The sequence below is a fragment of the Phoenix dactylifera genome, unplaced genomic scaffold (genome assembly GCF_009389715.1).
Source record: "Phoenix dactylifera cultivar Barhee BC4 unplaced genomic scaffold, palm_55x_up_171113_PBpolish2nd_filt_p 002107F, whole genome shotgun sequence".
Lineage (NCBI taxonomy): Eukaryota > Viridiplantae > Streptophyta > Magnoliopsida > Arecales > Arecaceae > Phoenix > Phoenix dactylifera.
Genome location: NW_024069380.1, coordinates 9,473 through 23,069, shown reverse-complemented (window position 1 = coordinate 23,069; position 13,597 = coordinate 9,473). Strand labels below are relative to the sequence as shown.

Here is a 13,597-nt window from a genome sequence, read left to right as displayed (position 1 = left end):
GAAGAAGCACTGAATAGCCTCTACCACTGCTGTCCGAATGATACCCCAATACTGTCGGAAAAAGAACGGGGGGAACCCGTCCGGACTCGGAGCCTTGTCTGGAGCCAAAGCCCAGACTGCCTCCTGAACCTCCTGTGCGGACACTGGTCGGACCAGGGCTGCATTCTCAATATCCTCGATTCTCGCATCCACCCTCAAGGGATGGTCTCTGTCGCCGGACTCCTCATCCGCCGTCCATCTGTCACGGAAGAAGTCCAACAAAACCTGGCGAATGGCAGGCTCACCTTCCACCCGATGTCCAGACCCGTCTCGCAGCGAGTGGATAGTGCTCCGCTGCCTACGGATAATCGTAGACCGGTGGAAGAAACTAGTATTGCGGTCACCCTCATGTACCCACTGAACCCGATTTCTGTTGCCAGAAGATCTCGTGCTGCCGTAGTAGTGAGTGGTGGGTCGCTAGAAGCCCCCGGAGATCACCCATATCATCCACCGAGAGCTCACCTTCTAGATCTTCTTTCTGCTGCAACTCAGAGATCGCAGTCTCTACCCCCTCTACTCTCCGGAAGATGTCACCCACAGTCTCACGGTTCCACCGCCGAAGGCGCCTCTTGGCCAGTTCTAGTTTGCGCGACACCCGGTGCATAGCATCTCCACGCACCGGGATGCGCCATGCCTCACGGACAATGTCCCAAGACTGGGGGTATGATAGCCAAACCTTCTCAAAACGGAAGGGGCTATGATGACTAGGTCCCGATGATGTGGAAATCAGCAGGGGGCAATGGTCTGAGGCGATCCGAGGTAGGTGACTAACCCTGCATGTAGGAAAACGGAGGATCCAGTCCGGGGATGCAAAGGCCCTATCTAGACGCTCCCAAACCCTAGCACTGCCGAGCTGATTATTGCACCAAGTAAACTGAGGTCCAGAGAACCCTAAGTCCACCAGGCCAGTACGCGACACAAAATCGCGAAACTCCCTTCTGTCCGCTCTATCCATAAAGGCTGCCCCACCCCTCTTGTCGCTCGAACTCAATATGCAATTAAAGTCGCCAACTACAACTGTCGGGACACCCTGGGCGGTAAGGCTGGCGATCTCCTGCCAGAGGACTCTCCTGACCCTATAATCCGTGCTCGCATACACCCCACACAAAACCCATGGGGCAACATCCGGTGCCGAAGCAACCATAACTACCTGTTGGGGGCAGTTGTGGAAGACATCAAAGGTCGCCACCCCTCGCCTCCACAGTAGCAGGATATCTCCCGACAGCCCTCGGGAATCGACTGCGTATGACTCCCAGTCCCTCCCCAAGCGCCGTCTCAAACGTACAAGCCCCTCACCAGATAGCCGGGTCTCGCTGATGAAGCAGATCTCCGGACAATGAACTTGCACTAACCGTTTGAAGGATGACATGAAGGACGGCTTGGCCGCCCCCCTACAATTCCAGGCTAGGATCCTCATGGATCACAGTCCACGTAGTCGGCCTCTGACCCATCCTCCCCCTGGGCCGCGGGGCCAGCCTCAAGCGTGCTACCTGGGCCCTCCCGCTGCTCAGCAGATGCGACCTGCATGACTGCCGCCCTAATGCGCTGCACAGCAGTCGTGTGGTCCGTGTCCCCTCCCGTCACCATCGGTACGGCCTGACCCCCCTGCGAAGGCGGCACGATGTGGTCCCTGGCCTCGCTCCCACTAGGTGCATCCTCCCGCTGCTCATCTCCAGCCGGAGGCCAAGGGCCAAACCGAAAGACTCCATCATGGTCAGTGCCCACCCGCACGTCCCCAGGCTGAGCCCCACTCGTCACACCCAAAGTGAGATGATCGTCGTGTGCGGGGGGACCCAGCTCCAAATCTGCTCCCTGATGAGGACGCCTAAACCGGAAAGGCCCGGCTAGTTCCTCGCTCGGGCCCTGCCACGCAAGTCCAGACCGACCCCCCAGGCCCGTATATGAGTGGGCCTGTGGGCCTAAAGAGGCGTGGCCCAAAGAACCAACCGCGGGCTGGGCCTGAGGGCCCAGCGCCCGCGATTCCTCGGCAGACCGCGCGGCCCCTTGGCCGCGCGCATCATCGCACGGGCCCAGCAAATCCTAGGCCCGCACGACCTCAGCACCGGGCGCTTTCAGCGCGCCCGGCGCGTCCCCAGACTCCGGCGCGCTGCTGGCGCAGAGCGCGCCAACAGCGCGGGTTGCGCCGACTGCGTGGGCCGCGCCCGCGTCGCGGATCGCGCCCCGGCCCGCCCCCACCGGCCTGCGACCCCGGCGCCCGGCCTCGTGGGCCCGGTAGCGCTGGGGGGGCCCGGTTGGGTTCCCTCGGCCCACAGGTACAAGGGCCAGGTGGGCCCCCCGCCTGGTACCCCCAGGTGGGCCAAGGCCCGCCTGCGGCCTGGGCCGCTTCTGGGTTTTGGCCCGGGCCGCGGCAGCCCGGCTAGGCTCGGGATCGGCTCTGATCGGAGCCTTGCCGAGTCGTCGACTCAGCCCCGAGTCCCCAGACTCGGCCAGGAGGTCATCGGCCGAGTCCACCAGGAAGGGGCCGAGGGAGGTATCCGGGTGGCCATCCCCCCCAACGGCTAGTGGGGACCGGCGGCGAGCCACCTTCGCCGGCTTCTGCCAGCCATCGGTGTCCGCCGGGGACACCGGCGCAGTTGGTCGAGCTGCCGGAGACAACGGCCGAGTTGAGGGCAACCCGGGCCCCGGGTGCGCCTCGGTCGTCTTCCCCGGCCACGGCGGCCAATTCTCCCGCGAAACTCGTTGCCGTGTCGCCACCATCCAGGGACCGTAGATCGGTCCCTGTGCGTTCTCCCCGACGCCCGGAGCTGGCTGGGCAGACCCGCCCCCCGGGTCCACCTTCGCCGCCGAGGCCGAAGCCGAACCCGAGCCCCCCTCGGCGCTAGCGGTCGCCGGAGAGCGGCAAGCCGCTACCTGGTGGCCCATACGCCCACACCGGGAGCACACCGGGGCATTTTCGATGACGAAGGGCTGCCATCGCACCTTCGTCTTCCCCTGGATCAGCACTCCCGGCAGCAAAGGTTTGGTGGTGTCAACCACCACCCTCACCCGGGCGAAGCCCATCGCCTGCCGCTGTTCTGTGAAGCTGTCCACAGCAACCGGCCGGCCCGCCCGAGCAGCTATGTAGAAGATGGTCGACGTCGACCAATATTCCGGCGGCAGGCGAGGCAGGCGGAGCCACACCGTTGCCGTCTGCACGGCCTCCTCACCGGGTTCAAAATCCGGCACCCAGGGGGTCATGGCGAGTAGTTGCCCGGCCACCACCCACGGGCCCTCGCTCAGCGCCCGGTCCCGGTCCTCCGTCGACCGGAACCTCAGGGCGAGGTAGCCGTCCGCAAGCGGGACGGCCACCACCTCTGTCAGCTTAGTCCGGGCGGCGACTTCCTTCGCCACCCACTCGGCTGGGACACGGCGGTCGAAGCTCCGGACCACCGCTGCCCGCCCTTCCCACTCGAGCCGGGCCGCCGCGATCGGCTCCTCCGGAGGATGCAACACCTCCGGAAAGCAGCGGCTCAGCCGCTCGATCTCCGCGGCCGTGGGCCATTGAGTCACCCACGGCCCCGGCCTCGTCCAGGCTCCAGAACTCTTACCATTGCCTCTCGCCGCTCCCTCCGTTGCCATCCCCGTCGATTGCTTCCCCCTCCGATCCATAGGGCGCCCTGCAAGGAAGAAGACGGTAAGTAGACCCTGTTCCGTCGAGCTGTTAGCAGGTCCCGTCGTTAGTCCCGCCACCCGGATGGACGACCGGCCTCCCGCGACGCCGGAGACCACTTCGCCTAGGCCGGCGTCGACACCGACGGAGAGTTCTCCGGCAGGAAACTATCCGTTAGAAGTTTCCCCAGAGCACTGTTCCGTCGTCTAGGAGCGCATTGAGCAATCACTATGGACCCCTTTCTTCCATCCTTCATTGGCTAATGGATCCCCGACCTTTCCATCCCCGCATGCATGCTCTGCAACCTAGTCCATCAAGCTTACCCCACAGAATTTCATCTTGCAGAAAGTGTCCATTCTCTCCATTAACAATGAATGGAAAAATAACAGAAAAGATGAAAGATTAATCGATAAGATAACATCAAATTCTAAAGATGAATGGGTAGCTTAAGCTCAAACCTTTGGATTAAGTTTGTGCTACCGTTTTTTCCTTCTGCAGAAACTTAGTACAAGTCATAGATGATGAAAATATTCAACTGGATTTTGATGTCAATATTCTAATTTCACAATTCCTGACCACTTACAATTAGTTAACAGGTATGTTCTTGAAAAGTGCGTGTGGTGTCCTACCAAAAGAAAAAAAGAGTGGATGTGTTGGTTTTCAAATTCACCATGGAGCTTTTAGAAACACCACTTAGACTCACCAACCTGAGAGCTAAGTTCCTTAAACAGAAAATTACAGAAGTACCGGATCCTCCGCCGCCGCCGCCGCCTCCCTCAGCATATTGCTGAACAAGCTTTGAGAAAACAATAACAATGTACAGTTCAAAGAGTATAGAGAAGATGAAGGAGAATCATGCAAGGAAAAAACAGATTAACAAAGTTAAACAGTCAAATAGTTAGAAAAGACAATACACTGCACAATCTAGTAATGAGAAAATTGTAACACAATTTAAGCACAGATGGATTTGAAAAAATCAATAGTTGCGCACCATCTAAGATTAGTGAAATCTATGTTATGAAGCATGATTATCATCAAGGAATAGAAAAACACTTAAAAGTTTACTGATCCTTCAATAAAAGGTGACCTGCCATCGAGAATAAGATCAAGAGTAATCACCACAAGAGCAAGATGCATTGCGAAAGTGATGAAATCGATGGTCATCCCTCAAAATAATTCCACTGTTCACAAGCTTGTAGATATGTTCCTGTGCAGCAATCCCCGCATACCGAAGGCCCTTTGTGATCCTAATGGTCATTCCAAAAGATAGTGTTTAATAGAGCAAAAGCAATGGCCAGTCTTTCACTGTGATCCCAGAGCATTAAAGTAAGCTTCTCTAAATAACCAAAGTAATAACACTCAAAGAATTATTGAAAGACATGAGAAAAATTCATGAGTTTCAGTAGAAGATTTCATTTATTGGTTGAGTATGATTACAGAGGAAGAAATATACAAATGTGTCAATAATTTTATACTTCTTATTGTTATCCCAAGCTCCGTGCTTGACTTGAAGCCCAAAAGGGAAGCAAAGGAGAAATTATATGGAATTTAACTAACCAAAAAAAAATCAAAGGGAACAACAAGATAGATTCATTGGAAATCATGGCAATCTTAAGTTTTAATTCATCGGAAACAATAGAAAGTTTCTACAATCTTAATGATGGCGGAGATTTCTGCAAGCCAATAGTCTAACTAGTAAATTTTCATCAATTGACACCTTGAGGAGGCCGTGAAGAAAAGTAGTGATTACCTGACACAGCCATGCAATGCAGATACAGAAGTTAGTCATGCAATGCAGATACAGAAGTTATTCTAAGTAATGGCTCGAACGGCGTGAGTATTGTACTAATCCTGCAACAGTTAAATGATGGCAATGTCATTATGGAGTCAACAGGAAACTCTAGCAATCTCCATTTTAATCTCACAACATGACATGATTTGATAATAGAATTGCATGCTATGTGGCTATGTGGTTCATAGATCCACCAAGAAAAAGACTGATAAATTGACCCCCGGAAGAAGAGGGATTCTTGGAACAGTCCTCCTTGTTGCTCATATTTCAGTGCATCTTTAGGATTCAGTGACTTCTGCTTGCGTACATATCTTTGGTCTTTTCCGAGGACCAACAAGAGGAAACTACAGGAAAACAAACAACATCAAATGTATCAAATTAATCGACCAATAAATGATTCTTTATGTATAGAAGACTGCTTTCATATAGCATCATAGAATTGGAGGAACCTTTTGAAGTAGCTCTGAATATTTTTAAGCAAAGTTGGGATAGGAGGGATAGTTATGTTTGTTGTTTTAAAGAAGTTTTTTGGGTCGTAGCAATTTTTGGTAGCTTTTTTTTTTTTTTTTTTTTTTTTTTTTTTTGCCACAACCAATGATTTATACACTTCTAGTATGAATACACTTAAAAAAAAAGTTAACAATTCTTAATAGCTTCAGCAACTTCTGATTTTGGTAAAAGAGACTCGACAAATTGTTACCAGGAATTGTGGATCTTGTGCTACCCATAAGTTGGACAGATAAAAGTTCTTGATAGGCCAACATAATGTTGTGAAGAATTTACTTTGAAAAAAATGTTGTAGAGGTTTGACACTAAAAAATTTATATACCAAGACATTTTTGCGAACCATGCATGCTTTTTCTAATTTTATTTTGTGAAGAGACAAATCCAATTTTCTTTACTCTGGCTTAGCTTTTCTACACTAGTTATGATCTATAAAGAATTGTTACCAAAGACAGTACAATATTAAAATAAAATGAATAAAATATAGTTACACTTCCTAATTTTTGAAAATATCATGTTTTTTGAGAAAAAATTTGAGAATTTTACTGAATTAGTCCTAAGTTTGTAAGAACCAAATAGATATAAAAGATTGAACGTACTAGTGGGGCGTGCGACCTGCTAAGATCTCACGGTTCCCATGGTGCCGGTCCATTGTGGAATGCAAGGTTCACGCCTATGGAACACGTGTCACGCTCCTACTGGCGCCGGAGTAACCCAATCCAACTCAGCGATACACTTGTACACGATACGCAACATAGGACACGTGTCCATCACCCAGTGGATCCCAACTTATCCAATTCTTCAACGGGCAGATAAGGCATCCCTGCCCGCTGCCCTAATGAAACATTATGCGCCGAATAAAATCTCGCGCCTTCTCTCCCTCGTCCGAAGGAACCCACGGAGAAGGGGGGAGAGAGAGAGGGTGGGGATCGGGAGATGGCGCAAGCTATGGCTTCCATGGCTGGCTTACGCGGCTCCTCGCAGGCACTACTGGAAGGAAGCCTCCAGCTCAGCGGCTCGGGCCGGCTGGCCATGCCGGGAAACAACCGGGTTCCCTTGGGCCGGGTTGGCCTGACGGTTTGGGCCCAGCAGGGGCCGGCGGAGGGCGATGGCGTGGCTCAGAGCGGGCGCCGAGCCGTGCTGGGGCTCGCGGCCGCCGGCATGGCCGGCGGGGCCTTCGTCAAGGCCGTGCTCGCCGAGGCCAAGTCGATCAAGGTCGGCCCACCTCCCCCACCCTCCGGTGGGCTCCGTAAGTGCTCAATGGCCCATTCTTTCATTTATAATATTTGTTTTGGCTACATTCTAAGAACCAGGTTTATTTTCTAAATCGCTTGCTATTGTTTCCTCCATTGATAAAATAAAGCTAAAGTAGGCTTATATTATGTGGTGAGACCACTACTTTCTTTCACCATATTCAAATTATAGGAGGTTATTCAAGGACTAAAGTGGTGAATTGTGGGGGTTATGTCATTTGGAATTTTTATCATTCCTAGTGAATATTGTGTTTTTGAAAGAATTAAACTCGTCTTACTCAAGTCTACTCAACTAAGCTTTAACTACATGAATTCTTTTCCCTCATCCTGCTTGGTTATACTTTCTGAAAGATGTTAAAATAAATTTTTAAGCTGTATGTTATAGAAAAAGTAAATGTGTGGTCTTTGTAGCCTGGAGTACTTGGTATGTTAGGAGTTTCTAGAAAATCAATTACGTAGAACATTTTATCTTGTACATAGCATGGATAAATGACAAGATGATGAACTAAATTTGGTCGATTCAAGACTGAATTAAATAATTCGTCCAAGCAATATAGCAAAACACGATTGTTTCCACTTAAATCACAAAGGTGTTTGTTGAATATATCCAATTCCTCTCTACCCTCATTTAAGTTTGTATCGGACCATGGTTTCCTGTTAACCATTAAGTGATCTGTAGATGCCAAATCTTTAAACACAATGAGGATAGCAAGAATAAGCTGTAGCTTAAATTTTTCTGGGCGTTCAATGACGTTCTTGTGAAAGTCGATATATGCAAAGAATAAATTAGAAAAATGCAAGTTAAAAAATACCTAAACCATCTCAAAATGGTTATCACTATGCCTCATTGGTTCTATCTACAGCCATCTTCTATCAAAATTCAAATCTATTGTACTCCTATGTTCATTTTCTCCAAGACCTCAAAAGTTTGGCTCTTTATCATCTTTAATACCATACTAGTATCTTCACTATCAGCTTTCATGTTGCAATGAATTTGCATGCAACAGCTGGGACCCTAAATTCGGACGAACCAAGAGACCTCGACCTTCCTCTGAAGAAGAGATTCTACCTGCAACCACTTCCTCCAGCAGAAGCTGCAGCTAGGGCGAAGGAGTCGGCAAAGGACATTGTGAATCTAAAAGAATTAATAGACAAGAAGCAATGGCCTTACGTTCAAAATGACCTTCGCCTCAAGGCCTCTTACCTCCGGTATGACCTCAATACTGTTATCGATGCAAAGCCAAAAGAAGAGAAGAAACCCCTCAAGGAGCTTGCTGGGAAGCTCTTTGCCACAATTGATGAGGTAAATACATTAGCATATATAATTAGAAAAAGGAAGAAGCTGAACTATTACATATCAACCTCATTTATGCCTATCTAACATTTCTTACCTCGTCTTGTTGTCAGCTTGATCATGCAGCAAAGATCAAGAGCACACCAGAAGCCGAGAAATACTATGCGGCGACCAAATCTGCCCTTGATGATGTCCTTGCCAAAATAGGCTAGAGGAAAGTTTCCCTTCATTCTTTGTTAATATCAAACTGGTCCTGGACGCGATTCCTAGCAAATGAGCGTTCCCAATGTTGTGTTTGTCTTTGAGATTTTGTAGTTCCAACAAAAGAGTAAAGGGTGTGGACTGGAATATCATTTTTTCTTTTCTTGCTGAGATGCGACCTCATATCATCACCTCAGGTTAAAGAACAATGGGATCGATCGATCACAATTACTTTTATCATTTGGAAGAGGAACGCTGGGATAAAACGTGTTACACCAAGTATCCCTTTCTCTGTGTTCATCTCAAGGCATAACTCATTCCTTGTTCCTGAATCACACTGTTGCTTTAGAAAATGTAACTGACCAGCTAATGAAATATACAAAGCAGCGGCCGGATAAAACCTATATGATAAGTCTCATGTTGTGCCTTTAAGTTTGTGTCTGCCTGAGGTGGATTCAGCAGGTCAAGTAATCTTAAGAACTCGACATCATGATTCTGAGATGCCTAAAATGTTTGGGCCAACAAGATCTACTCATGGAACTTAATTAGCAATCTGAGCTTTTGTGACCTAGTAGTTGGTAGGACACATTAATATATAGACTGGAGGATGAAAACCAGAGACTAGTGTCATTGGAAATAATAGAATATTAACATTATAAGCAAAAAATTTCTCTCCTACCTGAGCATGCTGATGCTCCTGGCTAAGGAAACTAATCTTCCTCTATGTTCTTTTCATATGTGACAGGATGGAAGGCTAAGAAGAACAAGAAGATATATGACAGTGGAATAGGAGAATCCTTGACTTTTGACAAAAAGAATTGCAGATCTCAACTAGTCATGTTTGCAGGTTTAACAAGCTGGATTAAGCAATAGCCCTGAAGTCCAACCTAATTATTGATTGATGAGGACCACAACTTCAAGACAATTCCTCTTGCTATAGTGACAAGATCAAGCTTTCCATTACAGAATTAACAAACCAAAAGAAAAACTTCAAAAATTCCCCAATAAACGAAATTAACTAAATGTAAATTATGATGGCTAAACTTGCATGAACCATGAAACGTCATTCACCTAAACAAAGAAAAAGCTGTACAATTTATCAATCTGGTATGCAACTAACAGTTCCAATATGCATGGTATTAATTCAAAACTTATGGGCCAAACATCATGCCCAGTTACAAACAACAGATCAAAAACATCCTTCCATGCAGTTAAAAGACTGGAACTACTTAAGCCATTTGGTTAATAAAAAAAACATCTTCCTTGGTCAGGCCCCTCTGCTTGTGATGGCATTCATTGATCCTCTCCTCATGACCTGCTTTCCATCTTCAAGTCTATTCTGCTATAAATCATAAACTAGCAAATTCCTATAGCTTGATCGATCTAGATGAGGATAGGAAGAATGAACAGAACATGATAATTGCGTTGACTCACCAATCATGACAGTTTAGGAGTCTCTTGCCCAGCTTCCGCCACATCATCGGTCATTCTTCCCTCAATCTGCTCTGGTTCTATTGTCTCATCAGCATTGGCTCTTCCTTCTTCTATCTGCCTTTGCTTTGCCAGAGTTCTTCTTGCTTCCCTTCGAGCCTCCCTCTTGGCAATCTTGAGCTCTTCAAAGCCCTTTTCAATCTTGGCTTCCTCTTCAGGAGAGAAGAAACCCACTTCCATATTCCCAAGCTGCTCATACATTTTCTCGACCTTGGTCTTCCAAAACAAACCCATCTCTGTCTCCATTTTATGGTAGGGTGTCTTCAGAAGGTACTCATCTATGCCACCAGCTTTGTCAATGCACCTGAGAGCATGTGTTGTAACCTTGACCCGGATGTGTCGGTCATGGATATAACTGAACAGGCGCCTTGTTTGTACATTAGGTTTCCATGTCCGTCTTGACCTTTAACACAAGAATATTGCAAGATCAAATCAGTGTCCTTCTATTGGTAGTATAATGAGCAGACTCCGTACAGAAAAGAGGGATAAACTATACCAGTGCCAATATTTAAATAATATAAAGAACTGGCCTTAAATAACAATAAGCATATGATGCAAATTTTTTGACATTATCAAGAATTTAAAGGAATGAGGCCACCATCTCACTTATCCAAGCAAGAAAGAAGTTTAAATATTATGTTCGAATCGATGTATATTCCCCTGATTGATATTGTAGTCCTGCTCTAGCAAAACATATTAAAGGATTCAAGCCATATTACTGGCCAGAAAGGAGAAATCAACACAAACTACTTGCATTTTATGCAAATTAGATAGTCCACAACTCACATGATAAACTAAATCACTTCTAAAAGCTTGCTAAGAAATAAAGATTGGAGGATAAGATGATACAGTGGAGAGAGTTCATTTTTTTTTAATTTATAATTTTAGAAAAACTGAAATGCAATTGTGTTATTCATGTTGATGTTCTGAATTTAACAAATAAGTACCACTAAAATGAAGAATGTCAAAAAGAAATGATATGGTTCTATCAAATTTTTTAAAGAGAAAATCCAACTAAAGGTTAGACTAGCTACATTGTAAATCCCATCAAGAAGTGAGTGGGGGGCATCAACAGTGTTACGTACAGTTCTTATTTTTGGCATTCAGATTTAGACAATAGCCCCAATTCATCATGGTTACTGTAAGGGCAGGCATGTGTTTAGTCCCGTATCGGCTATGCGCTAGGTAGATCTTACATATTTATACATGGTCAGAAAACCCAAATAGCACCTCTTTGCTAGCTTTTTTGAATGAAGTCCTGAGTTGTTGCAAATGATAGTAGAGCAACCTAGCCTATAGCCTATTTGGACTAGGGATGTTGCAGCACGAGCCTATTTAGGTTGACCATAGGCTAAACATGATATTTGTGATTGAAATTGTAGTACTTAATGGATGGATTTGGACCCTTAACCTGACGAGGATGCTGGGGCTTAAATTAGGAAAGCATGTGAGGACCAGTAGAAGCATGCATTTAGTCTCACATCGACTATGCACTTGGTAGATCTTGGATACTTATACAGGGCCAAAAAATCTAAATAATACCTTTCGAATAGCCCTTTTTAGGTGAGGTCTTGTATCATCACTGATTTTTAATTTTAAAAAAACCTATGCTCCAACTTGTAACAAGTTGAGTGACATCTAACACTACTCAACAACTAAAACTAATCACTAGTATATAAAGTCTATGATACATTAGAAACATCCTTCTGAAGTTTACAGGCACTACAATCATGAGATGTGCTAAGATATAAGAGCTTATACTCGAACCAACAGGCAAGTGCATTGCAATCAAAGGGTGTCAACATACATCAAGAGACCTAGAAGCAAACTTTAAGTATGCGATTCATCCTAGTAATTTATCACTTGTAAAAATGGACCTCCCACGACGAACACGATCAATTCGCAAATTTGTTGCCGCCCTGAAGCCTACTCATACTATTCAGGTCGATGTGAGACAAAATCAACTGGATAAAGAAGAAAAGCCAAATACACTATAACATCTTACTCTGCATCACTCGAAATGAAAGTCATGCAGTTCAAGTTTCTCCTGTGCAACATGGATCCCTTATTTGTACATCTTTGATGATATACCTAGTTCGAGACCTTTCTTTCACACCACTCACCCAAGACCTTCTCTAGTTATTTTAGATGACATTCCAATTCCAGATAGATACCTCCACGACAAACAACATGTAGATGTTAGTTTGAGGATCAATGGAACAAACAATTTCCCCTCTCTTCTGCATTCTGCCTATCACTACCAACTACTACAAGTTTGATAGCACTCCTAACCATCTCAAGGTGATGTGATATGACGGGTTTAATTGCAATTAACTGGTTCAGAAACGAAATGAAGTAAGGGAATAATTTCAGACAGTCAGGATGACTACACTATCAAACACCGAGAAAAGGCAAAGCCGGCCACTAATTTCCATAAATTAATACTAGCACAGTTCTACATAACTGAAGGAAACGACAACTGGAACTCCTAATTTCCCAATTTCACAAAAATCTAGCAAGCCATATCCTGTAACCCCCAAAAGTTGTTTCCCCAACAAAACAAATAAATACTCATATATACCTAATTTCTACCAACGACTCAGTTTCTCAAGACCAATCTATACAAAGATAGCATTTTTAAGCACTTGCAATAAAATAGATTAAAAAAGAACAGATTTTGAACGCATTCAGGGTAAGATCAAAACGAAAGAGAACATCAAAGAACGGAAATCACACAGAACCCTGAAAAGAAATCACGGAATCGAGGAGGGAATAATGGAAGAAGTACTTGTTGCCGCCGTCCTCGCTGACCTTGTTCCCGAACTGGATGTGGCGGCCAGCGTAGATGCCGCGCTTGGCCCTCCCCATGACGAGCTTGTTGTTGGGGAGGCACTTCCTCACCGACTCCAGCATCTCCGCCGGTACCGAATCCTTTCCCACCTTCCGAACGATCTTTTTGTAGATCTCATGTGCTCTGAAAGCCATGTCCGGCGCCCTCGAAATCTCCACCACGCCGCGGACGGGGAGGCGGCGGCGGGGAGGACGGAGAAGAGAACAAAGAGGTTTTGGGGGCTGGGGGGGTGTCGTGGGGGTGCTCTATGGACTACTCGTTTGCGCACGCGATGTACTCGTGTGGAAGCAGCTAGAATGGATGGCTCTGATCATATATCTATCTCTACTTCGAACCATGATGTCTGCAGTCGCCTGTTCACTCTTTGTAAACCCCACCAAATCGAACTTAGAACCCGACTGATGTTCCCGACCATCTAACCCCACTCTGACGCCATCCAACTTAAACCCAACCGATAAAAACCAAACCTAACCCAATCTTGTAGTTTCTTATCCAATAGATTACTTTAGGTTAGAGTGGTTACCCAGATCCATCACTCAGCTAACCAATTTAATCAAAGAGC

At 46.5% G+C, this 13,597-nt stretch overlaps 2 protein-coding genes across 4 annotated transcripts; one reads left to right on the top strand and one right to left on the bottom strand.

Annotated features, from left to right (window-relative positions):
• Positions 1 to 6,825: 6,825 nt before the first annotated feature.
• On the top strand, positions 6,826 to 8,933 carry LOC120109391 (oxygen-evolving enhancer protein 3-1, chloroplastic-like). Its single transcript, XM_039123153.1, has 3 exons — positions 6,826 to 7,194; positions 8,206 to 8,501; positions 8,606 to 8,933. The coding sequence occupies exons 1-3, from the start codon at positions 6,882 to 6,884 to the stop codon at positions 8,702 to 8,704; spliced, it is 708 nt and encodes a 235-aa protein (XP_038979081.1). The 5' UTR covers positions 6,826 to 6,881; the 3' UTR covers positions 8,705 to 8,933.
• A 757-nt stretch (positions 8,934 to 9,690) lies between these two features.
• LOC120109392 (54S ribosomal protein L24, mitochondrial-like) lies at positions 9,691 to 13,284 on the bottom strand. 3 transcript variants are annotated; one of them, XM_039123156.1, is made up of 3 exons: positions 12,973 to 13,284; positions 10,128 to 10,587; positions 9,691 to 10,032 (listed from the first exon to the last, which is right to left on the bottom strand). In XM_039123156.1, the coding sequence occupies exons 1-2, from the start codon at positions 13,167 to 13,169 to the stop codon at positions 10,131 to 10,133; spliced, it is 654 nt and encodes a 217-aa protein (XP_038979084.1). In that variant the 5' UTR covers positions 13,170 to 13,284; the 3' UTR covers positions 9,691 to 10,032; positions 10,128 to 10,130. The 3 variants fall into 3 exon arrangements, with proteins under 3 accessions (XP_038979084.1, XP_038979083.1, XP_038979082.1); XM_039123155.1 differs by having other exon boundaries at positions 9,691 to 10,035; positions 12,973 to 13,283; XM_039123154.1 differs by having other exon boundaries at positions 9,691 to 10,587; positions 12,973 to 13,282.
• Positions 13,285 to 13,597: the final 313 nt, after the last annotated feature.